At 35.0% G+C, this 27,264-nt stretch overlaps 4 protein-coding genes across 6 annotated transcripts in view; 1 reads left to right on the top strand and 3 right to left on the bottom strand.

The window, feature by feature from the left end:
• pcxa (pyruvate carboxylase a) overlaps positions 1 to 2,395 on the bottom strand; it is a 224,914-nt gene extending 222,519 nt beyond the window's left edge. The window contains 1 exon segment of the mRNA NM_001328356.2: positions 2,090 to 2,395. The gene's annotated coding sequence lies outside the window, so the exon portion shown is untranslated.
• Positions 2,396 to 3,666: 1,271 nt separating this feature from the next.
• Positions 3,667 to 8,788, bottom strand: calm3b (calmodulin 3b (phosphorylase kinase, delta)). The gene is given in 6 exon segments (NM_199570.1): positions 3,667 to 5,263; positions 6,103 to 6,238; positions 6,331 to 6,437; positions 6,520 to 6,663; positions 7,896 to 7,926; positions 8,709 to 8,788. Coding segments are annotated over 6 exon segments (450 nt in total). The 5' UTR covers positions 8,712 to 8,788; the 3' UTR covers positions 3,667 to 5,234.
• A 1,088-nt stretch (positions 8,789 to 9,876) lies between these two features.
• On the bottom strand, positions 9,877 to 14,392 carry slc3a2b (solute carrier family 3 member 2b). Of its 2 annotated transcripts, none has more exons than XM_087299398.1 (9): positions 14,290 to 14,380; positions 13,328 to 13,558; positions 13,024 to 13,214; positions 12,438 to 12,611; positions 12,136 to 12,224; positions 11,895 to 12,040; positions 10,853 to 11,162; positions 10,715 to 10,756; positions 9,877 to 10,624 (listed from the first exon to the last, which is right to left on the bottom strand). In XM_087299398.1, exons 2-9 carry the CDS (start codon positions 13,540 to 13,542, stop codon positions 10,277 to 10,279), a joined length of 1,515 nt encoding a protein of 504 aa, XP_087155524.1. In that variant the 5' UTR covers positions 13,543 to 13,558; positions 14,290 to 14,380; the 3' UTR covers positions 9,877 to 10,276.
• Positions 14,393 to 19,005: 4,613 nt separating this feature from the next.
• banf1 (barrier to autointegration nuclear assembly factor 1) lies at positions 19,006 to 24,514 on the top strand. Of its 2 annotated transcripts, none has more exons than XM_087299283.1 (3): positions 19,006 to 19,097; positions 19,914 to 20,092; positions 23,648 to 24,514. In XM_087299283.1, exons 2-3 carry the CDS (start codon positions 19,967 to 19,969, stop codon positions 23,792 to 23,794), a joined length of 273 nt encoding a protein of 90 aa, XP_087155409.1. In that variant the 5' UTR covers positions 19,006 to 19,097; positions 19,914 to 19,966; the 3' UTR covers positions 23,795 to 24,514.
• Positions 24,515 to 27,264: the final 2,750 nt, after the last annotated feature.

Raw genomic sequence — 27,264 nt, 5'->3', positions numbered from 1 at the left:
AATTCACTAATATATATATATATATATATATATATATATATATATATATATATATATATATATATATATATATATATATATATATACACACACACACACACATCTTAAAGCAACACAAATCAAAACAAAAAGCAACAACTATTATAAAGACAGAAATGAACAGGCAAAAGAACAAAAAAGGAGGAGAAAAAAAGATTTATATATAAAAAAAACATTACATCAGTTTCTCCAGTTTTAGGAGAATATATTTCTAAGCCAGTGGGCACAGGCAATATGGTGATCTTGCAGACAATGACAGGGTTATACCTTTAAACTGTTATTCTTGGCATTTGACAGAACTAAAAAAAAAGGCTTCGATGCCAGCAATGTTATCAGAAAGGTTTTGTCCAAGTCTCTTTAAATTTAAAGTTCCAGAAAATTCTGAAAGCCAGGATTTAAAAAGTGGCTTTGATGCCTTTTTCCATTGACAAAGAATAACTGTCATTTTTAAAAACAGAAGATATAGGTAAATATTAATTTAAATGCAGATGATATAGGTAGGCCCACATGGAATCTGCACACACAGAAATCTGCAGAGTTTAAGCCCATCATTAAGTATATGTATTAACTATTAACATTTATTCTTTTTTTTTTATTTCAGCAACATTACTGACTAATATAAAAATGTTTATATGATTTGTTTCAAATACATTTAGTAAAGTAATATTTTCTGTCTTTTAGTAGCTATATGAGGGACCTGCTTTGTTTAAAAATCAAAGGCTTTGTTTACTGTAATCGAGTAGTTTTTTTTTTCAGGAATTGTAGTTTATTCAAAATGTGTACTTTTATTTTCCTTCAAGTACATTAAGCTGTATCTGTCCTTTTACTCCACTACTTCAACCTGCAGTCACTATATTTATTTCTTGTCTATGGTGATTGACAGAGTGGATACTTTAGCACATAGAAAATAAATCACATCAATATTGAACAACCTCAAGACATAGGCAATATATAAATGCAGCAAACTGTTTGAAAGCATTAAAAGTTTAAGGAGATGAGCCTTTAACAGCGTAATACTCACTACTAAGGAGTACTTTTTACTCAGACTTTGAGTAATATTTATAATAGATATTTTACATTATGGAACTATAATTTTTGGGCAAGTAATGGTACTTTTACACGAGTATGATTTTTCAGTACTCTTTCCACCACTGGCTATAGGTTATATTTGTGCAAGTGTTTGATTAGAGATGGGGGTCAACTCTAAACTCAAAATATACACGTTTCTATAATATTTATTAAAATGCTAAAATAAAAGTTTAACCGATAAGAACCAAAAAGAAAACAAAATTCTATTTAGTGACATACCAACTTTCCTGACACATGTCAACCCATATAAAAAAAAGCACTATTCGAATTAAAAAGTTTTGTATACTATACAAGCAAAAACACTGGGTTCATTATTGAACTGTGACTAGACAACTTCCTGATTAAGCAGAACACATAATGTCTTAAAGTAAAAGTGAACGGTTCTATTTAAAGAAAGATTTTGGAGATCACAGACACTTCAGACTCTACTGTCATGCTCGGACTGAACAGATGAATGCTGAATTGCGGAGGACAGCTGCCAACCCGAAAGAGAACCTCAACTTGCTGCGCAATGAAGAGCTCTTTCCTGTGGTTAGTGTCAACTATTCTGCACTCTTCAAACGTGCGTGAAGCCACGAAGAGTTTGTTTAGTTATGTAGCAGTAAATAGTTTATAGGGCAATCATGTGAGGCAAGCCGATCAGCTTGTCCAGTTTGCTTCATTCATTTGGCACATGGCTTGGCAAACAGAGGAAAGCACGAGAGTCCAGCGCACTTTGGTCGCATGCTGCACGTCTTCAAAAACAAACTAATCTAACCCGTTTCATAAATGTTTACTGCAGAAGCCACGACTGTTTGTTCATTGGGGAAAAAGCAACGTAGTTGTGAGCGAGTTACATCCTGCAGCTTGTGTTCATAAGCATCATATCCACACCGTGCATGAGATATAACGTGGTTTAAGACAAAAAAAACGACTGTCATTTAATATTATGAACACATATCATGTGCGAATGCAGCCTTACCTTCTTTTTCTTGTCTCACAGCAGCTCAAGTTCCTCCAGAAGGAGCGTGAAGACGTACAAACCCCTGTGCGTAAAGTCGGTGAATATCGAGTGTACGCAACTAGCGTGGATGCTTAGTGAAGTAACTATGCGCCTGGCCCGAATTCGCTCATTTACATCTCCTGTCAGTGTGTCTGTCGCAGCCGAATGGTGCAGATTTCCTAAATTATTACCAATGTCGCGTTCAGGTCGTCTGAGTTGGCTTGTTCTGCCTAAATCACTTCATCACACTATTTAGTATTTGGCCCGTTGCAAATGTTTTCTAGAATCAATAATCCACCCATCTGTATGCTGCCAAACTATTGGTGTGTTTTGCGAATCTGCCTTTCCCGCCCACCACTCACTTGTCATTTATATGATTGGTTGGGGATGAAATAGGCAGTGCCTTATTCGCTCTGCGTCACGTCAGTCATCAAGAGCTTTGTATAGGTACTGCTATTGGACGTTTGAGGAAACTTGGGAGTTGTAGTTTCTAGACGAGGAAAACACTACAAATGCATGATATAAATAACAGCACACGTTTTTAAGTTTACACCTCTCAAATTTAATTTTCTTTTAAATTTGTTTTTGGTTTGCAACGTGTAACATTAACCTTTTAATGTGGTTCATGTGGCAAAAATACATTTTATCTACATTTTACTTAAAATAACACATTTTATTTCGTTTTATCTAATGGTCACACTTTACAATAAGGTTCATTAGTTAATGTTAATTAATGCATTTACTAAGGTGAACAAACAATGAACAATACATCTACTACTGTATTTATTCATGTTAGTTAACGTTAGTTAATGAAAATACAGTAGTTCATTGTTAGTTCATGTTAACTCATGGTGCGTTAACTAATGTTAACAAGCACGGACTTGGATGTTAATAATGCATTAGTAAATGTTTAATTATGATTAATAAATGCTGTACATGTGTTGTTCATGATTAGTTCATGTTAGTAAATGCATTAACTAAGGAACCTTATTGTAAAGTGTTACCTATCTAATCATATAGAGCAAAATTTATATTATGACGTTAAGTACTTTTTGAGCTTAATTGAATGCTTTTAAGCAATTATTTTTGGTCTCTTTTCAAAGTTAAGTTAAAATTAAATAATTGTAAGTTCATAGAAATGTAATACTTTTATATTTAATTCTTTTTCCCACAATATGTACTCAAAACTGTTCTCTAAAATTTTAAAAATCCTAATTAAATGTCTTGTATGAGTTTCCCAAAAAAATGAGCACAGTACCAAATGTTTGTACAAGAATAAACTGATTTCTGATTAGTTTCCAACATGGTCGTACTGAATTGCAATGAAGTGTGTGAAGTTCATTTAAAAGAATTGCAAATAATCCAAGTGGTGAATCCTTTCTTTTCATGCCATTCAGAAATTCAAAAAACTGAATGTAGATTTGTGTAAACAAATGACAATAAACACAATAGATTTGCATTAAAAGCACTTTTCTGTCTCTCTTACACTATTGTTTAATAAGCCCATGCAGGTTTACAGTTATATAGGCAACAGTGTTATGAACAAAAAGAGGTAATTTAGAAACAGAGGTCCAAGACGTTTATTTAGCAAGAAAACCAGAGTTCTGCAATGGAATGCATAACATTTCATTTTTTAACTATATTACCGTATGGGCAGAGGAAGAGAGAGGAAAAAAAAGAACCAGACAGTAAACTTCTCAGAAAAAAAGAACATATAAATGTAATAAAAAACAACAACAGCAGAATAAATTAAAACTGGGGCAGAAGATGCAATACTACCACCATAATGTATGTGATTCTACCATCAAGCGCTGTTTGTTTAACCTTGGTTTATACAGTTACAAAAAAAGAAGAAAAGAAATTGGATTTCATTCAAAGCGCCTGCATTTGCAGGTTTCATGGCAGACAGTCTATCTGGAGCCACTGTGCATGGAGCACGACTACAAGACCAATGGAAGAGGAGAACATGCCGCTGTTTCCATGATAAATTATTCTGAAAAGATCATACGACGCAGGTGCTTTTGATGAATACAAATATATCGACCAGCCTGCAGGAAGAATCAGCACACAGCTTTAAATGTAATAGTTTTCCTCAGAAAGAAATGGTCCACTGACTAGGACACCAAGTGCAGCATCAAAAATGTAAGACTGTATAGTAAAGTGAAAACTATTCTACATCTTCAGTACAAACTCCACACCAATAGAGCTCAAACCAAACGTTAAACCTCTCGACACCAGTCTAGAACAAATTGGTGGCATTTGCTTTGGGGTAGAAAAATTAGTAAGAATGGAAAGGAGGTCAAAGACTTTCCACCACTTATCTCAAAGAATACAAATAGGGGCAAAAGAAGCAATTGTTAACTGAAATAACTGGTCCCCAATTAACCATTTTTGGATTATTAAATGCAGGTTTGTATAATTTAATTCCTTCATTTTTAAATATTAGTTATGCAGTCCCTAATGAACAAGCCCTATACCAAAACGTAAACTGAACTGCGTGGCTCCACTTTAAATCCAACTGCAAGCACTCGCTCAGACACACAGATTTACACTTACAAAAACAATCACACTATGACATGGAAGTTTGAGCCATTTTGTTATATAAAGCCCCTGATTATCCATGAATGGTTATTCACCATACAGTTCTAAGACCACTGAGCAGAGGTTGCATGAGAAACATGCAGTTAAAGGAGAACTAGCAAGTTAGAAAAAGAGGCAAGCTGGGAAGAAAAAAAAAACACACACACGCGCACACACAGAAACATGCCAAACATAAATAAAGCATGCATTGCTCTTGTCCATATAGTATGTCACAATCTTTAAAATATAGATACATGTGTTACACTGTTGTTGTCATCACCATCATATATGCAAGATTTAAACTTGGTTGTGCATGTAAATATTTTTTCTTCCAAAGAAAACCAGATAATGCGGAGGATGAAGATGACAGGAGATTGTGTTCGAAAACAAGCAGAGCAGAGGACTGATCAAACTAAGGGAAGGATTGAAGAGAGCAAAACTAAATGGAGAGGAGTAAAAGACTGGGTTGTGAATGCTTGTTGAAGGTTGACAGTGAGAGTGCTGCCCACTGTTTGGTCTGTTGTGCTCCTTTTGGTTTCCAGTTTTACTTTGCTGTCATCATCTGGACAAACTCTGTGGAGACAAAAGAGAAAATAAAGAGAAGTAAACATGCAAATCTATATAAACCACTTCCACAAGCTTTTCTATTATTATTTTTTTAACAATATGACCTTTATATTGTTTTAGACTAGAGGTTTTATATCTTAATACTATACAGACCTACTTATATTATAAACGGTCCTAACAATATATTAGCTACACTTTCTACTTCATTTACTGAAATGAAAAGGTTTTAAACTGAATTTAGATTGCAAAAGTTCTTTATTTTTATATATATATATATATATATATATATATATATATATATATATATATATATATATATATATATATATATATAGGTTTAATTTAATTACTGCCAATTTAATCTGTTAAAAATAACTTGAGAAATAAATTTTCATACTTTATGCTTTCCAAGAGTTCCTCATCAATATAAAGAGGGAATTTATACTGTAAAAATGTATTACAAATCTTATAAATATATGGAAGAAAAAATAAAGTTGCACTACATGGTTCTTTATATAGTAATGTATTTATTAATTTCCTCATGTATTTACTTCTTCTAAATAGGTGTGTGTCCAAGAGAGGCATAAATATATTAATTTTATGTGATTTGTAACTTTATATTTTATTCTAATTAAGCTTAAGCTTTTGAAAATTAGTATTTAAATCATGTTACACTTTACCATTTTTATTATTTTTTTCCATTTTAACCATCTCTTTTTCCATCTTGTGTTATTTAAATTAAATTAGTTATATGCTTTTTTCCAAACACCAATTATAAAACCACAAGCTTGCCATTTAATAAGATTTTGTGTGTTTGCACATTAACAACATTAACGTGAAAATACCTTCATAGTTAACCTGGCCGTCACCATCAATATCTGCCTCCCGGATCATCTCATCCACTTCCTCATCTGTAAGCTTCTCCCCCAGATTTGTCATGACATGACGCAACTCTGCAGCACTGATATAACCGTTTCCATCCTGTATAACAACAGTCACTGAATCAGATAAAGTTCATTCAAAAGCAAGTTCCTACAATAACAGGCATTTAAAGGCAACAACATTTTCTCTACCTTATCAAAAACTCTGAATGCTTCTCTGATCTCTTCCTCACTATCTGTGTCCTTCATCTTCCTGGCCATCATAGTAAGGAACTCTGGGAAATCAATTGTTCCATTGCCTGAGGAAGAAGTAGAAAGATGACAGATTTAGAAACACTCCACAACATGATTATGGCATTATATATGGAAGAGCTTCCTCACCATCAGCATCAACTTCGTTGATCATATCCTGAAGCTCTGCTTCTGTCGGATTCTGGCCCAAAGACCGCATGACAGTCCCTAATTCTTTAGTTGTGATGGTGCCATCACCGTCTTTATCAAATAAGGAAAAGGCCTCCTTGAATTCTAGAAAGTAAATAGATGCATATGTAAATGGTTAATTTTATACCACAATTATTTGCATGTCATATTTCTAATCTAAAGGAAAAGTTTAATAAATAATCTTACAGTTCACTCATACTAGAGACGTCCTAGGTGTATATGTCTTTTTTTTCTTTCAGGTAAACAGTCAGTTATATTAAATGATTTGCAGTCTCTTCCTAACTTTGTAATAGGGCACTGAGTTTTTGAAGATTTAGAGTTTTTCCATCATAAAAGTTTTTCCACATATCTCTAGTGGGCTAACGAATAGCTACTAAAGCAAAGTGATGGACATTTGTAAGAAAAACATTCATATCCAAAACTATTAGCACAGGTTTGACATAACTGCTATATATTTGATTATGGGTCCTAAGTTTCAGTGGCAGAAAATGTGAACTGATGGCTTTCTTTGAAGGAAGATGTGAAAATCAGTTATAAACTGTAGATTTACACAAATATCAGTCTTAAAATGGATTTTCCAATATGTGTTGGAAGCATGTATCGAAGTTGCTGGATGCCAGAGATAAAAGACCTAAATATGGATATTTGTCTCATGGATTACTTTTATGATTGCGTATGCATTTTTGGAGATTCAAGATCTCAGGCACTGTTTGCTGCCATCAAACTTACTCCGAGTATTACTTAACCTGTTAACTGTTACCACTAATTATGAACATAGATGTGAAAATGCGCTACACCATGCAACATAGACCCAAATAGAAAAACGTAATTTTAAAAAAAGAAAGAATAAGTCACAAATGCAATTGTACGATAAAAATACTGTACTAAAAATTAAGTAAAATAAGTGTTTTACAAAATGTTTGAAATGTAAAATTGCTATTAAATTAAGGCCAAACACCTATCTAAGTTTCATTAAATTGTAAAACAATTTTGAAATGTAAAACTTGGCAGTTTGTGATGAGGGTGGAGTTCAGTAAAAGGTTTAAAGTACTATTTATATGCTATGGCAAGGTCTTATTAAAAATGGTCTTCCCAAGATAAACACTAAAATGTAAAGCTTTGAATGTAGAGTGAATCAATATTTGATCAAGTCAAACAGAATATTTTTTCTATTTGCTGTCAATAGAACCCACCAGTGAACGTATGACATTAATATAACTTCGTTTGTCTGAAATAAGAAAAGTAAATACACCTGTGATGGGGAGTAAATTCTTTGATATTGTTCTTTCTATGAACCATTCAATTATTCTCCTTACCAGCAATCTGCTCCTCTGTTAGCTGATCAGCCTACAAGGAAGAACACAAAAGGCAATAATTAATTATAGATTATAATAAAGATTGTTTCAAGTCATCCTGAAGCTCTACTTCCTATATTGCGTGAACTGAACGTGTCCAACACCTGATAGCGCGTTTTACAAGTTTGATGATGTCATTCGTCACTACAACGCCCAACTCATGGCTCTGTGAATTAGCAAAACGCCGCTGTCACGGCAGACTACACTGCTGCATTTGACTAAAATAGCATACGCGCTGTTTTAAATGCATTTGAATATGGCTTATACGATAGTTAGAGGGCAACTGAATAAATTAGTTTACATCCGATCTCAAATTATAAACAAATATTAGGGAAAAAGCTGAGCCATTTTGCACAAGAATGTTCATGGTCCTGTCTAAGGTAAATGAGGCCGAGTTGTACATCCATCAACGATGTTTTTCGAGCCGTTGCCTGCCGACGCCGACATGAGGCGAGCTAGCAACAGGGAATCAATCAAGGATGTGCTAGTAAAACGCATTTCACGCTGTAAACACATGGCACAATTTTGAGACAATATGAAGTGCTGCAAAATATTTACGTTGCATTGTGAAGTGTGAAAACTGCGTGTAATCCGTTTTTAAGTGACGTTTGCCCTGGAGCTCGCGCGCTCTTTCAACAGAATGACGGCTAGCTCCCGAGGAGCTAAGCTAACGCTAGTCCATTCACACCTATCACCTCGCCATTACACCCAGTCATTTTTGTATAGCTACGTTTTACTTTGGCTATTAGGATAAAGCAATGAAGCCGTGCTTACCATTGTATTTTAGTGTGGACTACGTTGCTCGTTACGTAGAGAAAATAAACGAAAATCCAAGCGTTGCTTCCCACCCGTGCGATTGTCAAGCACTATCTTCTGCTGCTGTGCGCCCAAATTTCAATATCACTCCGCCTTGGCTCTTCGGTCCAAAGTGGGACGTCGCACTCCTTGACAACAAAGCTGTTGCTATGGTATCCCTACACCACGGAGATAAAATGTTTGAACTCCAAATCAAAAAAATTAAAGCGTTTTATTTTCTTTTAATGAATCAATATAGTGTTATCATCGGTTTTTAGCATTATCCTTCCTAAATGCTATAGCAAACAACGGCGGCTTTCGCTTGAGCGTATGTTCCGAGAGTTTATATATAGAAGTGTGATGGCGTTCGTCAGCTGACCTAGGAAATGTCTTTTGATTGGTTATCAGCCACCTGCAATGCGTCAGGGAGTCCTCGAAGAGAGCAGCTCTTAAAGGAACAGACGCGGAAAACTGAGTTGTGCATATTGTGCTGCAGTTGCCTGAGACACTTGTTATAATAATTACGGCACTTTAAGTCAATGCCTTTATTTTGGACATATTATTATTTATAAAAGTAAAAAAAACGCACAAACTTAGATTGTAAGCAACCACTGTGTGTTACCTGAAAATGTAGGCTTGGTCAGGTTTGTGGTCCCCCATGAGTAACTGACCCAGAAAAGTTTGTGAGAAGGTAAGAGGACATGAGGAAAGAGCTCATTTATCTGTGTGATTTTGAGTATGTAACTATTTCCGTTTAGATCTAAACAGTACACATAATATCAGTCATATCAGACTTTTTTGTTCAGATGATTAAGTCTCAGAGATCTCGTATAACTTACATATGAGACAGTTTCCCTCATCACTCTTGAGCCGATCTCTGTAGGGGTTCATAAATCCGTAATGCATTAAAATAGCCAGGTGAGACTGAGCTCTCCATATGCATAATGAATAGCTCTAAATAAAGAAGTCATTAGTAGAGACACCTGATATCATGCTATGCTGGAGACAATGAGAGCTGCTCCATTTTATGGTGGCAGATTTTAATAATTCAACCACGTCTCTGTTACATCTCATTATGCTGGCAACACTTATGAAAATAAATGAGGGAACCCCACCTGAAAGAATACAATGACACAACAAACAAAGATGAACTGCTTAACTTAATTTATTGTCCACGGCTTTCATTTTCATGCGTCTTTTTTCAATTACATTGAAGAAGAAACAGTTATTTTAAAGTTGGTGTAGGACACTGTTTAAAACTAAAAAACACACATTAAAAAAAGGTCTAAATAAAAAAAATGTATTTTCTTTCCACGGAATGTATCTATAGTAACAACAAATGTAAAACTACCAGCTTCAGAGTTCAGTTTAGTAGTCATGTTCAGTTTAGGCTGTGCATGTGTCACTTGTAACAGTACAATCTGATGCTCTAAGCCAGTGTTGTAGAACTAAAAACAGGATAAATACTGTAACAGAACAGCCAAATCAAATACTTTTGCATGTAACAATCAATGACCTCACACTAGCTACGAGTTTACAAGGCATCTTTAAGATGTGTATGGAAACTTCAGCATTATACCTTCTCCTGGGTTCACCTCTAGCTGTGCAAGATTAAGCTCTTTATTGACTTCTGTTTCACCAGATGTACTAAACACTACTGTAGCGCTTTCAGGAATGTCAGCATGCTTCAGCTGAAGACTGACAGTCTCATTTGAGTGCCAGTTGAGTGCAATAAGGTAGCGTTCATTCTGGTCCCAGCTTCGCACGTAGGCCATGGCGAAGTCTGAAATGAACAAAGGCAAGTATTCTCCATGCTGCAGAGAGCGCTCCTTCATTCTTTTAACACTCACGCTCTTAAAGAATGAATGGTAAGTGCTCATTTCCTTCTGCTTCTCCTGTAAAGCAAAACATGATAAATAAATCTACTGGGGACAACACTGATTGACATGACGTTGGAGATTCAGCAATATGTGCAGATTTCTTACCTCATCATTGAATTTCCACAACATGGTTGGGTATTTGTTGACCTAAATGGAAAAAGAACACATCATTTTAGGATCTGTTCTTGGAAAACACCTGGATCTGTGAACATTTTGATTAGATAAAACCTTCAGTGCACTTACCTCATCTTCCAGTCCAATCTCATCGCCATAATTAAACACTGGTGTGCCTGGCAGGGTGAGCAACATAAGCTGACTCAGTTTGACTTTAGCGAAACCCACAACTGAAGCCAGATGTCCTGCAATTCGTCCACCGATGTTCCAAGCCAGTCGGGTCTGATTGTAAGTGGAATACAGGCTTTCAACAGCTTGGGCAACTTCCCGGACAGATTTAGACCTCAGAGCACCAGAGAGGAGCAAGTCCACACCAGTTTTGTTCAACGTTGCAGATATTTCTTCAGGAGAAGACTGATCTGTGACGCCAATTAAGACTCTGAAAGGAAAAAAAACAATTGAGTTATTTAAAAGGTTTATGAAATGAGGAATCTAAATTATTTAATTAGTTGGTTTTCAGAACTCTAAACTTTCTCATTAGTTTAAAAAAGAGCTTTTATTGAAACCAGTTTGGCAAAACATGCTGTGGAATGTGCTATTACATGACATAATAGCGTAGCTAAACTTCTTCTCTCCAGAAGATCATTGCCTGCTTCTGTATTAGTGCCTGTTTAGCCTTTTGTTTTATTATTATGTGTTTTGTTTACCAAAAAGGTTTAATTCGAGACAGGATTTTCAGAAAGACTTAAAGGCTAACCCTAACTTTAGTACCTAATCTTAAAAGGAAAGCATTTTAAAGTTTTATATATGCAGACGGTTAACCAATCACATCAGTGGGCATTTACTTCTGATTATAAAATCTTCCTTCACACCAAGTTTTCTGATAAGAAGTGTCAAAACAGCAACAAAAATACCCCATTAAGTTTACACTATGTGTTTCTGATGTATAAAAAAAATTAAAAACTCGACCTCTGAGAACTACATAAAACAAAAAGGCAGTTCTTGACTACTTTGACAGAAGTACTGAACGCCAGATGGAGCTAGTTAGCTGGAAACACAATTCCAAATCTGCTGATTTCCCTGTGGTCTGTAAAATTTGCAACCAACCACAAGGGGTCTCTTATCCTACAAGCAGTGTGTGTCTATATTCATTATTATTAATAATAATCACTTTTTTGTTTTTCCTTCTGCGTCCGTCTGGTTATGAATGAGGGCTACGACATCACTCCAAAAAGTCGGGGCAGCAGCTGCAACCTTCTCAACACCATAGAAGAGGAATCCATCTACACCTTGTTTTAGCCAAAATATCAGAGCAGGCTGTAAAGACAAGCATCATAGTTATTATTCGAGAAAAAAAGATACACAAATTAAGTTTAATAATGGGCAGAGAATCATCCCAGTAAAGGTCATACCTCAACTTTCTGCACAGTGTTGACAGCATCGGAAAACCAGGGATCTTTTCCTTTATAGTTAGGGGTCAAGTCCAAAATAACGGAGATGCCTACAGAAAGGGTAAACAAACATTAAAACATTAAAAGTAGCATAATAAAAAATACAATTATTCACAAGCTAATATTGTATAATATTAAATGTATGAAATATAAATATATTGTTATGAATGTATAATACAGAAACAGTTATTACTATTAAGAACACACACACACACACACACACACACAAACACACAAATACACACACACACATTATTTTTCACCTCTCTTGTGTGCAGCCGTAATGACTTCTTTAAACTGTGCCAGAACACCGTCGTCTTCAGAAATCTTAATCAAATTCAGTTCGTTCGGCTTGTCTTCACTGGACACGTGAATCGGGCCAATGATCAGACCCTTCACCTTCAAATCATCCAAAGCCTGGACCTTTCCAGCCAAATCTAAAGTGAATTAGTCAGAGTGAAAAATCAATACACCACTTTGCAAAATAGACTAAATGCAATATATAGTTTAAAGATCCCATATTAATGTTGATGCTAACTCATTTGTACCCTGATATTATTTATTAAAAGATATTAAAAAAAGTTCTGCCTCACTTGCTTTTAAAATGACCAAAATATAGTTCACAGTGATTCACTCTATGAGCTGAGCAAACAGGATGGTGTCTAAGTGGATGGAGGAAACTAGATTTGTCGATTCAGCAGCATAAGGTCAGAGCAATTATGCGTTTGAACATGTTGAATCATCTTTAATTCCTGAATTGACCATCCCTGCAATCCATTACTACTCCTAATTTCCACAAAACCTTTTTTGGTTGATTAGATGTTGGCTTACTGAGTCACTGGTCTTTACCTTTTATGTCTGAAGAGTTTGTAAAGGCGCCAACATCTCCAATCTGGTACAGCGGTCCTTTGTTCCACCAGTTCATCTCAGGCAGGGGCTTGCATCGAGGAGCTTGAATAATGATGGCAATAGCACCAGCCAGCATGCCAAGCCAACCAAGCCAGAAAAGAATCAGTAGTGCCCAACGAACTCGAACCCACCTATTTAAAAATACACCAAAGCGATTAAAACAACTGTGTTCCTGCAAACTGCGAGATCCTCACCTCAATGTAACTGAAAGAAAATGAGGTATAAGCACACATGAGTTACCCACCCTGGTGTTCCGGCGACCTTCATGAGCTCTTCTTTGGATAGACCAGTGAATTTGGACTCCTCATCTGGAATCTTCACTTTCACAATGCCATTCTTTTCGGTTACAGGTGAAATGGCATAATTGTTTCCAGCATCTCCTTCTGTCATGGGCTGCTTCTCCTGCTCCACCTCATTAAGCTCCACATCTTTCATATCCACTTCAGTGTCGTTGCTCATTTTGTCTGATTATGACCTGGAAATGGATTAAACTAGATTAAATTAGCAGCAGTCACCACATCATTGTCGTCACGGCACGGCACGGCACCCGAAATGCAGGTTGAGGAAAAAGACGTTTGACGTCATGGCTGACAGGCAAGACACGCTGAAAGTTGCATCACCTAAAATCGTTCACGCGGAGATGTTTTAAAAATGTATTGTAATTCTACTTAAACAACAAACAACGCAACCACACTAAGGGGTTTTTTTCAACTAGGGGGGAAATGGCCTCTGGTTGAAAAACTGGTTAATCCAGGTTAAGCCTATACGTTAGTGACATACAGTAGCAACCAAATGCCGGGTGTCAGACTCAGATCAGCAGACCCAACGTTATCCTCGATGAATCTATTTAAATAGTAATATATAAAACAAAAATATCCCCTAATACAGTTTGGTGCCCATTAATTACACATCACACAATATATCTGTGTAAAACTGCGTTTTATAAAAAAGTCTTTACTGATGTACGTTACACGTTAGCGCGACATTTTGTAAACCGGATTGGTCCAGTTCTGTTTGCGTCTGACTCACTTGACACCATTTAACACCGATGAACAGAATAATGACGAGTTAAATCAGGACACATAACATTATCAATGTAATAACGTTAGTGCTTTTAAATGTGAATAATCCAAAAGTATGCCCTGTGACAGCAAATGTCAAATCTAGGAACTAACGTAACGTAAAAATATGTAAGACAAAACCAACCTTACCAACTGCGTTTGGATGAAGAAATCTTTGTTCAAATGACCTGTGGATAATAATAAATATCCTTCTGCTGTTTATTGGTATCGTTTCTGTATTCCGAGTGATGCTCCAGTTTTTATACGGCAAAGGAGCGAGTAAGCCGCATGCTTAAGTATCTCCACCCACATTTAAGGGGGAGCGGATTTTCAAACTGGTGAAAGCCTACTGCGGCATTTACACTCTTGAACAAATCATTTCTAAAACAGTTTCGTCGCATCATCACAATTGCGTCGCAGACATATTTACACTGCATTTCTTTGATATATATTCTGATATACATTTCAGTCAGTCAGTCAAATCCTATACTCATACTAAAGAACTGACTCAAAAGAAGAGTTCGGCCACGAAACTGAATCAGTTATGTGTTATTTTTCTGTGTTAATATATTTTTTGCCACAAAATGGGGTGTAATTCAATTAGGAATTAAATCAACAATGTTCAGCTTATTCATTTTATGAGGAAACTTTGACCTGAAATCAATGCATGCAATGTTTTTGTGTCATGTCATTAAGAGAACCACCTTAAAAGAGGCTGTCGTTTCTGTCTAATTCTTTCTCCTCCCTGTTGTTTTTGTGACTGTACAAGACCTCCACAAACAAGTTTGGGGGCTTGGGGGTGTTGGATTTCTTTCTCAGAAAGATTTTAGAAACGGCAAAACACATGTTCACTTTAAACAGGAATCTCAATGTACAGTTCATTGAGTTCCTCAGTGCTCTGAGATGTTTTTAAAACCCACCACTCATACTATAATATTTTTAAAGCTTATCCAAGCTGTATTTATAATTATATGTAAAGATTGTATTGTTAATGAATATACAATTCCAAAAATTGGCAAAAAATATAAATTTCATCCAAATAAATTTGAATTATTTGACAAAACATTTGGTCAACCTTTGCCCTAATTATGTGCTATGGTAATGTAAGCAGCTAAGCCTTATTAAACACAGCTTCTGGCTCTATTGTGTGAATTACGGTAAACACTTTAAAAACACATGAAATACCAAAACACAGATATAAAAAACTAGTTACGAAATGTGCAACTCAATAATTATCAATTATTTTTAACTAACTCCTATTGAGGCTATTTGCTTGTCTCTGACACAACAGAGTACATATTATTTAATGTCAATTTAGTACAATACAGGCCTTTGCCTCAGAAAAAAAAAACAACCAAAACATACAGCGGACTGTACATCCACGTGCTTCTTTGTCAAGAAATATGATACAGCATTGCTTGAACCTCCACGTGAGGAGAGCATCCTGATAGTTTCATAAATATAGAAGAATGCTAAACATTTGAACTTTGTCAAACAAACATTTCTAAAAGTGATTTGCATATCTTATTAGTTTCACATCATATGTGTAATTGTAAAAACTGTATGCTTATGTCAAGACATAAGTTAAAGCATGAAGCTCCTCCTTCAGCCTCAGACATCATGTACACATTAGAGCACATTGTGTCCGTGGTGAAGCACGTGGTTCAGGCTAGTGCAGACCGGTTTCTGAGCAGGAACAAACAGCAGTCTTTCCTTTTTCCCTGCTATACTTCATCAAGAGTACATAATCTCATCACATGTGTTAATGAAATCAGAGAAAATGTGAGAATGGTGAAAACCTGAAAACAAATGAGCATTCATACTAATTTGTGCTGTGCTTGATCATCTTCAGAATCAATAAAGCATTATAAACGGGAACGTAAACTAATCAGCCTTACACAAAAGAATCTTTTAATACAGCAGAACTCAGTGTGGCTGGTTTGTCTCACTGTGAGCGCTTTTAGTAACCTTGTAACCTTTTTGAAATAGCAAGGCACGTTTTCAGTTTGTGTCAGCATGTTGAGTCCATAGACAGTCTCAGAGCCTCATTCCTTTTCAGGCCATTCAGTGTCACACCACCAGTTCTTGGACTGAAGCCTGGAAGAGAGAGTTAGTCACGGCTTCATGATCCTAAATAAATGCCCTTCATAATCATTATTAGGTGTTAACTTCAAAATCTGTAATTTTTTCAAATGATGGTTTGCTACTTGGGAGGCACGTTGGGTGAGGCCTATTATCAGTGTTGAAAACTGTATTTGTATTAATCAAGGATACAAATTTGATCAAACATGAGTTAAAAAGGATTTTACTTCAGATAAGTGCTGTTAGTGTCTTGAAAAATGCATCAAGGTTTCCATAAGACTATGGAGGATAATAAGAAGCAGATGAAAATGTTTTGAATAATAATCATCATCAAAAATTGAGCACCAAAAAAGCAAAACAATCATAAAAGAGCAGCAAGTCATATTATTATAATGATTTCTGAAGGATCATGTAACACTAAGGACATTATATTATGCTAAAGATTCAGTTTTATTGGCACAAGAATAAATGACTTTTTAAAATATAAGACCTGTTAACATGGAAAATAGTTTTAAACAATATTAAGTTATTACATCTCAAAATATTGCAACCCAAAATTTAAAAAAAAACATTGAACAAAAATGTCACACTATAGAGAACTAAGCAAAATAGGCATACAAAAACAAAAGAAAGAGTTTAAAACATGTAAAACACATTAAAATGGTGCAGCAGGCTGTAATCAGTTAAATTCAATTCATCTTTATTTCTATAGCATTGTGTCAAAGCAGCTTAACATAGAAGTTCTAATAAATTGAATCTGTGTCAGTCCAGTTTTTAGAGTTGAAGTACAGTTTAGTTTAGCTTAGTTTAGGTCAGTATAATTTAAATTTCACTGCTGAAAGTTTTAACACTGAAGAGCAAATCCCTCGATGAGCAGCTCCACAAGTCCCAAACCAATCAAGCCAGTGATGCAGTGGTGAGAAACAAACTTCAGCAATTGATGAAAGTGAAGGGAAAAAAAACTCAATAGGTTATTAATGTAAATCAATTACTATTTTGCATATATTTCTACATAGTTTCATAATAACTGCCTATACATTTTTAATACTAAGGTGTCATTTTTGGAGTGATTAATCCTTTTAACCAGTGATATGCAAACTAGGGCCCTTTGTATCCTAGTGGCCCTTTGTATGCTTTGATTTGGCCCGCCTGAGAGAAAATGAATGGGAAGGGTTGGGGAATGTCTTTAACAGAGATTTTCCATTAATGTAACTTTTTGTTTGTTTGTTTTATTCGTGACCTACAAAAAGCAACCTGAAATTAAATGTTTCAAATAAATGTTAATTAATCAGATTTATTTTAAAAATGTACATACTGTCACTTAACGAATAGGGGACACATCAGAAGAAATCAGCACGCAGATCAAGGCAAAGGCAGGTTCAGCATGACTTGTCTATTTGGCATTGAAAATTTAATTTTTTATGGTTTTATTTTAATAAGTTTGTTGAATTATTATACATTTTCAAAAAAATAAGTATTAGTGAATATGGTTGAAGTAATTTTTTTATTTATTTTTTTGTCATATTAAATGAAATAAATGAGGAACTACTCATGATAACTTTAATGTAATACAGTTTGCTCTTTTTACTTTCGGCCCACAGCTCTCAATCAAGCATGAATTTTGGCCCTTTATTTGAAAACGTTTGGAGAGCTCTGCTTTAAACCAACTAAACAGAATTATTAAATAAAAATAGAGATACAGGATTAAAAAAATATTTACGTTATTAATTTAAAAGGTTGCTTGAAGTTTTGTGGTTAGCAAAAATATTTAAAAATGTAAAATAATGAATTTAGCAACTTAAAAAATTGATTGTCTTGAACTGTAAGATTTGTGAAATAAACATCTGTAATGGGGGACGACACGGTGGCTCAGTGGTTAGTACTGTTGGCTCACAGCAAAAAGGTTGCTAGTTCGAGTCCCGGCTGGGCATTCAGTGTCATACCATCAGTTCTTGGACTGAAGCTCTGAAAGGGAGAGTTAGTCATTGCTTCATGATTCTAAATAAATGTTCTTCATGATCATTATTAGATTTTCACTCCACATAGAGTTTGCATGTTCTCCCCATGTTCGCATGGGTTTCCTGCAGGTGCTCCGGTTTTCCCACAGTCCAAAAACACGCGGTGTAGGTTCATTCATTCATTTTCTTTTCGGCTTAGTCCCTTTATTCATCTGGGGTCACCAAAGCAGAATGAACCAAGAGCGACACGATGCGACAGGATGTCCACCAAGAATGCCCATGTAGGGCCCACCTGGTATTGTCCACCTGGGTTTGCCCATCTGGGGTCGACCTGGGTTTGCCTTGGATTATAGCCCTATTATAAATGCATAATCTTTTAAATAATGAGTCAAGAAAAGAGTCAAGAAAAATAATGTGTATGTGGCATTATGTACCACTGTATTTGAGCATCTAGCCTAGCCTATATATTGAGAGTCTATATGCATATACAATATATAAGTATTAAATAAATGTTTTGAGAAATTTTTCAATACATGCAATAAAGTTCTTAAGTTACATCAAACTGTTTTGACATTTGTTTGGATGTTCTGACACTCAGAGTTTAGAAAGTGTTAAGACTGTTTCGAAAAAAATGTGCCAAAGCAATTGAGAAAATCTGTAATTATTATTCTCTTATTCTGTATATTAACTCTGTTATGACACATAATAAAACTCACCAAGCAGCTGAATCCAGCAGGGGCCAGCAGCTCTGTGAAGAGCGCCATGATTGTGGCGGAAGTGGTGGTGTTCTGTCTAAAGGCGGGATCAGGAAGCGCCGCTCTGTGTGAGTTATTTTGGGCGCACTCAGACTGTGAACGGCACGGTGTCTGTGTGGATGAGGATTGAAATTTCTCCATGATACTGTCTAGGTATGGTAGGTGTGATGGTACATCATTGTGTGTGTATAGGAGTAGTGTTTATATTGTTGTCATTTATGTTGTTTGTCATTGTTGAATGAGGAACGTGTCGTTGTGTAGCGCTGAACGCGAAGAAATGAGGCGGGACCTCAGAAACTCGTGGAAATGAGGAAAACTTCACTTTCGCGCGCAAATTGATTATTTTTAAAAGAAGTTTATTAATCAGACGTCTTTGCCGATTTTGTGGTTTGTGAACATCACAAATTTCACTTTCATTTCCACATTAGTCCAGAAACTTACCTTCACTTTCAATATTGAGTGTCCGGCAGCGTTTCTAAACACGGTCCTTCTTGCACACGGCTGTAAACATGGGGTTAAACATAGGCCAAACTCACTCATTTACAACTAAAGTATTTTAAGCTTCACAATATTTGAAGGAAATGACAAAAAAAACGTTAATAATTAATATGTCCAGTTGATTAAATCATTCTGAAAGAAGACGTGTCCATTCACTGACAGAAAGTCTCCAAAACCAACGTTGCAATCATATTACCTATTTTACAACAACATCTCCAAATGGGTTTCAAGAAAAATGAAAACATTTTCACTTTCACATTCATTTTACAAATTATGCATAAACACCTCATTACCGAAACAGCCTTTCTAATAAAGTTTGCAATCTGTATAATGTACAGTTCAGGTAATGTTCACATTGAACGTTTTTACAAAAAGTAACAAAGTTTGGACTTAATAGATTTCTTTTTATTTATATGTATAATTTTAGGTTGTATTAATTCATATCCAACTTATATTTATTTTCTCTCTTTTTTAAGTCATTGAAGAAAGTCATCTTGAGTCCCTCAGCCCTCTCTAATCTGAATCAACAATGTCGTCGACATCACAGAAACACAAGGACTTTGTGGCAGAGCCCATGGGCGAGAAGTCAGTGATGGCACTCGCAGGAATCGGTGAAGTTCTTGGAAAGAGATTGGAAGAGAAGGGCTTTGACAAGGTAAAATCTATCAGAATGTTTCATGCGTACACTTTCTGACAGCTCAAACATGCTTCAAGTTAAGAAAACACAATATGGCTGTTTCTCAATATGCCTTCTTCAGCAATCTTGCGTAACGTCATCTTTAACTGACAAAGTTCAGTGCTACAACTTAAGATCGCAATAACGGAGGACGCGTGAAAGTTCCCAGATGCGTTCTTGATTTTGAGGATGGATTGATGCGTACTTGAGCACAAAACTCACTCGAAGTCCCAGAAGTCATTGTGGCTGAATAAAAGAGGTGGGAAGCACAGCATTTTATACAGATTTATTATTATTGTTCAGAGATGTAGTTTATTTATCTTCGGAGTTTTCCTGAATGAAACTGAAACTAAACATCACCATGAAAAGGGATTAACACATTAAGGGTGTTTACTTGCTAAAATTTGTATAAAATTGTTTTTATTTGTATTGCTCAAAGTATATTTGTAAAGTTTTTGTACATGTTAAATATATTGAAAATGGGGAAAAATAACAAATCGTTGTATGAATTCTGTAATGTTAAAATAACTTTCTGTTAAAAATACGTGAAGGTCATGTGACCAACAGGAAGAAAGCAGCATCTCATTTCTCAGAGGACACGTTCTTTGTTCTTTTGGTCTCCCGAGTTAATTCTTCCCAGGTAACCTGGTAAGACTGCTCTCCACGAGAATGCACTTCTGTTCTCTGCCTTCTTGGAATTGAGAAACAGCCAATAGAAGTTTGTCAACTATATCAATGCAAGTTTAACAAGATTTGTGCGAATTCTCACAACACATGCAAATAAAGCTGCAAGTAAAAACAAATGAATATAGAAAAATGCTAACAAATGTAGAAAACGCAAATTTGGGAAAAAAAAACAGAAATGTGCATTTAATACTCATGTAGTCAAAACCTAAAACTGTCTAACATGTTTCTTTAACTTCGCTTTTCTGAGAGTCACTCTTTTTATTTATTTTTTTTTAAATTTTTAATTCTTTTTTTTAATGTATATATATATTTTTTTTAAAGGAAGAAAATGGAAAGGGTAAAATACGAATGAAAATTGGTATTTATTTCCGGTGCTTTTAAAGATTTATTTTTTTAAATTTCATACCACTTTTAGATAAATGCAAATCTGATATAGCTCGCTGGGGTTCTCTCCCTCTTTCCATAATAGGTCGGGTAAATCTTATCAAAATGATAATTCTTCCCAAATTTTTATACCTTTTTCAACATATCCCAGTCTCCATAAATAAATAGCTTTTTACTAACCTAAAGCAACTTTTGCGCGGGTTAATTTTTTTGGGTTCAAACCAGCTTGTATCAGAATGTCAGCTTCCCAAATCTGAAGGGGGTCTTGCGCTCCCAAATTTTCAATATTACTTTTGGGCTTGTAATATTATCAAAATACTTAATTGGATTGGTCACAAAACTGGTGTTCCTGACCCACCTTGGACACATATAGAGTTATCTGCCTCTTCACATTGTCTATGTTCTACAGTCTATTCCCAACTTCCCCTTGAAATACACAAAGCATCAAACAACCCAATAGTTAATAACACTTTGAAAATTTGGCAGCAGTTTAGAAAACATTTTGGTCTTCATAGTGCCTCAACTCGTATGCCAATCTCTAATAACCATTTATTCCCTCCCTCTATATTAGATCATGTTTTTAACACTTGGTCAATGAAAGGCCTAGCCACTTTAAATGATCTCTATGATAACAATGCTTTCTCCTCCTTTTCAACCCTATCAACTAAATTTGATCTTCCCAACAACCATCTTTTCCGTTTCTTTCAAGTGAGACGTTTTGTTCAAAAACTATTCCCCCATCCCCCATTTAGTTCACTCTTCATCTATTTGTGCCAGACACGGCCTACTACAGTGTAAAGTACTTCATAGGACCCATTTCACTAATGCCAAACTTTCTAGAATATTTCCAGACAGAAGTGATGCCTGTGACTGCTTGCATCTGTTACCGGCTGATTACCTTCACATGTTTTGGTCATGTTCAAAATTAACTATTGGTCTAATATTTTTAAAATTAATTTACATTACATTTACATTTAGTCATTTAGCTGACGCTTTTATCCAAAGCGACTTACAAAAGAGGACAAATAAGCAATTCACACAACTATAAGAGCAACAATATATAAGTGCTGTAGGCAAGTTTCAGGTGTGTAAAGTCTAAGAAGGAAAGCATTAGTCATTTTTATTATTATTATTTTTTTGTAGTTAGTGAAGGAGTCAGAGAGAGAGTTGCATATTAGTAAGTAGTATTTAATATAACATGGAGTCCCATACTGTCAGTCATTGAGAACCCTAACGTTTCAGGAACTGCTGACTACAATTTCGAAAGGGAGAAAGAGAGACTTCTAGTTTTTAATTTACATTTTCATCCTCTGTATTTACCTATTCATTCATTTATATTTATTTATTTTATTTATGATTTTTTCAAATGGCTTACTATTTATTTATCAGTGTATTGATTCACCGTAACACTTATTGAATGCCTCAGAAAATAGGGAGGGGTGGGAGATGGAAGGGATGGTACATAGAAGTAGGTAGAAAAGTGTAAGTTTAATTTAAGAGTTCTACAGATTTCTTGTTTTTATTGCTATGTATTTCATGTCATCTCTGCTTGGCTTTTAGTTTTCATATACATTTGTAAGTTTGTATAATATCTGAAAAAAATGCAATGAAAATATTTGAGAAAAAAAAAAGAATGCTTTTACATCAGCTGCATTTACAAATATAGCCTATAAATAGCCTAATAATAAACTATGCTTAAGAAATTATTTTAAAAAAACTGCTTTTTTTTACATTGCAAGATGCTTCAAAACCGTATTAAAACACAGTTAACTCAAAACACTTAACTCATATATGTCAATGTGTTAACGAAAAATCATAAACATTTTCTCATTTAAATGCACTTTGCAACTCAGAGGGTATTTTCAACTGCAGGGAGCACAATAAACCAAGAAAGATTCTGACTTCTGCCAGAAAAGGCAAACGTTGATTTTTCTCCAGAAAAAGTTTTCTCTACATTCTTTTACAGAACAAAATCTAATTATTTGTTTTACAATTATTGGTTTCATTTTATTTTACATAAAAAACATAGTAGTAAAATAAAGTGTTGTTAATTCTGCTCAATTTGTTATTAGTTTTTTCGTAATATAAAAACACCACAAAAAGTACCGATAAGAGAACCGGTTAAGAACCGAACTGATAAGTGGTATCGATAAGTGTGGTAATACCATTACAACCTTAACGATACCCATCCCTACCAACATTATCGCTGGCTAAACAGGAAAGAGCTTTTTTGCATCGTGGTCTTTGCAGTTCATTTCTCTATTTGCATGTGTTGTGAGAATTTAAGTGCACATGTTGACAAACTGATGAAGATGTTTTCTTAAGTTGTTAGTTTTTAAACATGCACTGGTTTTCTTAACTTGTAGGGAGTTTGAGCTCTCTCAGCCACCGTAATTTTGTCATAGAGCTGAAAGATAAAGTGTTTAAAGTGTTATTTAAGTGTTTTACATTTCGTCCCCACAGGCGTATGTTGTTCTAGGCCAGTTCCTGGTACTGAGGAAAGATGAGGAGTTGTTTCGGGAATGGTTGAAAGATACATGTGGAGCAAACACCAAACAGCAGGGTGATTGTTACAGCTGTCTGCGAGAGTGGTGCGACTCCTTCCTGTAGTTCACGGTTCCCTATTTGTTTTTTTTTCCTACTGCATACCATATATATTTACCTCACTATCAATTTTGACTTTTCGAACAAAAGTAACTCGGCCCAAAAATGGTATAGCACTAGAAGGTCTTTATAAGGTGTTCACATGTAATATCACTGCTCATTTTGTGTATTGTTCAAACATCATTCACATCCATTCTTCTGATTTGGAGAAATTCTTGAATTTTCGGGGGAGTTTCGTGTCATCATACTCAGTTCTGTGTTAAGTTGTGTGTAGATATGTATATGTGCATACACTAGTAGTACAAACACACAATCTTTCTTCTCTTATGATTATAATGATGATGTTTGAAGGTTTTAAACTGACGATCTTCAAAATGTGCCACAGTGCTTATAAGCTTTTAAAAGGTTTCTGGGAACTTGTCACTGTATTACCCAAAGGATCACATGCATCTGCATTTTATTCTCCCCAATCTCAAAATTGCCTTAATAAAAAAAAAAAATCTGAATTAATTTTAACTGTGCATGTGTAGCTTCACCCTCATGGTCTGATTTACATTGTGTAGTCTACACTTCCATCATTTGCTGCTTTCACATTGATTAAACTGCTGCATGGATGTTCTAAGAAACACTGATAAATGTTCTTGTGGCTCTAAAACAAAAGACCTTTATGTGTTTCATTTTTTAATTATTTTTGGAATAAAAGATCCTGAAAGGTGTTGATTGAAAGGGTTGTGTTGTGAGTGTGTGGAGTGATTAACAATATTGCTGGAAAATGTGGAAAGTGGAAAGTCTTCCTAGTTTGAGCTCAGTGGAATATTTTTTTTATCATTTCTAATACAAAGCACTGTTGCCTAGCTAAGAATTGTTTTTAGGTGTAATATTACACCTGCTGCAGTCACGGGACTGCTGTAACATTTCTTGATTATTATATCAGAAGGACTCAGAAATTAGCCTAGAAAATAGCAATACTTTGTTTTACTAAAGAGTCAAGTTTTTAAAAGAAAAAATATAAAATTATTATTAATAACTCTTAGTTTTTTGTTGAGATGCTAATGGTCTAATCTGGTTTAATGATCTACTAAACGTGCTTTCCCCAGTCCTGGGCCCAGTTTATCAAAAATTTTATCTGGGTCAAAAAAATCTTTTTTTTTTTTTTTTATATATATATATATTTTTTTATATCTGGGTCAAATTGGTGCAGATTTGGAAAAAACCCATGTTTTGCTATCCAGAATTAATTGATCTGTCTTGCATTTATGGCAGTTTTTAAAAGGAATATTGGATTGGATCACTGTGATCCCCACTTAATTGCAGGATTACCTTATAAATCTTGTTAACCAGAGCCTTAAATGCACAGCTGTCAAACTCTGCCCAGTTTAGTTCCAACCCTGCTCTAACATACTTAAGCTGCGGTCACACTAGAGTTTGATAATACGAAATTGTGTCGTGCGGCACTGCGAAAAGGGGTGGGAATAAGCAAAATTATCAGGCTTTAAAAAAGTGAGCGATTGCTCCATGTTTTAAATTTTTGTCTAGAAAGGTTATGTTTTGATCCTCTGTTGTTCTCATGCAGTCAAGTGATGGGATTTCGCACGTCAGAGTTCACCAAGCTTAAACTTTGCACTGCAGCAACCTGCAAAACTTTACGCATGACCCTGCATTTCCGGTCTGATGCGTTCAAGTGCGTATGAATGGAAGTCTATGGGAAGAAAAGGCCAGTGTGACCGCAGCTTTACCTGTAGGTTCCAAACAAGCCTGAAGGACTTAATTAGTTTGATCAGGTGTGTTGTATTAGGGTTAAAGCTAAACTGCAGAGCTGCGGCCCTCCAGGAACAGAGTTTGAAACCTGTGCTTAAATTGAACCAACAGTGTAGCCTACTGGCTTGGCAGAGAACAACATGTAGGCAAAATACCAGTGGCAACAAACGGTCCATGTTTGTCTTAATTGTAAGATACAGAAACGCTGCAATCAACAAACATAACGTTTATAATACTGTTTTGTTATTGTTTATCATATCATATTAGATGTGACATGCTTCATATACACTGTAAAACCCAAAAAGTTGAGGTAACTCAAACTGTTTGAGGAAACTGATTGCAACAAACCGTTTAAGCTCAAAAATTAATCCTAATGAGTACTGTGAACTTCATTTGAGTAAATGAACCAAATTGAGCATAGTAAACCCGGATAAATGAAGAGAACTCAAACCATTTGAGTTAAACTAATCTGAGTAGTGAACTTACTCAATTTAAGTTGAAGTAATGAGGTATTTTATTTAACTTATTACCAACAGAGTTTAAAACTCTTCAACTGAGCAGAATTAACTTTCAGTATTTTTTGAGTTAACACTCATTTCATTTGATAAAATTGACTCTTGGGTTTTACAGTGAAAGCTTCAAATATGAAGGAATTTGTATATCATCAGTAACTATTAAATTTATGATCATTCACCTTTAAAAAAAAAAACGTTTTATTTTATTTGGTTAAAAAAAAATCACAACAATCAGAATCCATTTTTTTAATGGGATAGATCTCAATCTGAGTTTAAAGTTTAAAATAACAAAATGGCAGGTTTGATCCAAAGATTAAGATTAAATTACATGGTCTGATCTTAATTCAGAATCCCTGTTGCTTTTGAAAAACCCCTTTCCAAGATTTGATCCAATCTGTGATCCAAAATCCAACAGTATTACTAATATAAAAAAAAAAAAACTGAAGATCAAGATTGAAAAACGCAAAAACTCAACTGTTTAACTCTGTTGACTTGTAAAATGAGCCTTTTAGTGAGTATTCTTTCAAATTGACCTTATGAACAATATATAACATAAAAACAAGATGTCTTTGCTTATAATGTACTCATTTTCTAGCAATGGATTTAAAACAATGCTTAATCCAGGGGTTTCCAAACTCGGTCCTGCCAGGATGTTTCTACACTGTACAAAAATAAAAAGTTGAGTTAACCTAAAATATTAATGCAACCGGCTGCATAGAAATTTTGAGTTTATTAAGCTTCAGTGGTTGAAGTTGTACCAACTTATATTTTTAAGTTGTCTGAAAGGACTGGTTTTAGGTCAAGTATACAATAATTTGGCACAACTTCATCCACTGAAGCTTAATGAACTCAATTTCTTTGCAGCCAGTTGCTTTACAATGTTATGGTAACTAATTTTTTTTTATTTTTACAGTGGTTAGGGGTCAATTTTTTACTTTCTTTGAACAATCAGTTCCAAGCATGCAGTAATATTGTTTTCATGATTAAATTCAACTCTGAGCTCAAAAATATGTCCACAATTTTAAACTGAGTAAACAATTTTCAAGCTGGGTTTTTACAGTGTAGTATATCTAGTAAGGCCTTAAACTGGTTCAGGTGTGTTCGATTAGGGCTGGAGTTTGGACACCTCTGGCTTAATCCATTGCAAAGTAAAAAAAAAAAAAAAACAGTGCTCCCCGATCTCAAAAACAGCACACACAAATC

Source organism: Danio rerio, chromosome 21 (assembly GCF_052040795.2).
Source record: "Danio rerio strain M-AB ecotype USA chromosome 21, GRCz13ab, whole genome shotgun sequence".
NCBI classification, from domain to species: Eukaryota; Metazoa; Chordata; class Actinopteri; order Cypriniformes; family Danionidae; genus Danio; species Danio rerio.
Note: the sequence above shows the minus strand (reverse complement) of the source record. Positions and strands in the feature narration are given on the sequence as shown.

Coding starts and splice junctions, on each gene's coding strand:
- slc3a2b (XM_087299398.1), bottom strand. CDS start 13,542: ATGAGCAACGACACTGAAGTGGATATGAAAGATGTGGAGCTTAATGAG. Junction 12,041..12,135: donor ACACTGTGCAGAAAGTTGAG/GTATGACCTTTA, acceptor TTGTCTTTACAG/CCTGCTCTGATATTTTGGCT. Junction 11,163..11,894: donor GCAGAAGGAAAAACAAAAAA/GTGATTATTATT, acceptor TTTTCCTTTCAG/AGTCTTAATTGGCGTCACAG.
- banf1 (XM_087299283.1), top strand. CDS start 19,967: ATGTCGTCGACATCACAGAAACACAAGGACTTTGTGGCAGAGCCCATG. Junction 20,093..23,647: donor AAGAGAAGGGCTTTGACAAG/GTAAAATCTATC, acceptor TCGTCCCCACAG/GCGTATGTTGTTCTAGGCCA.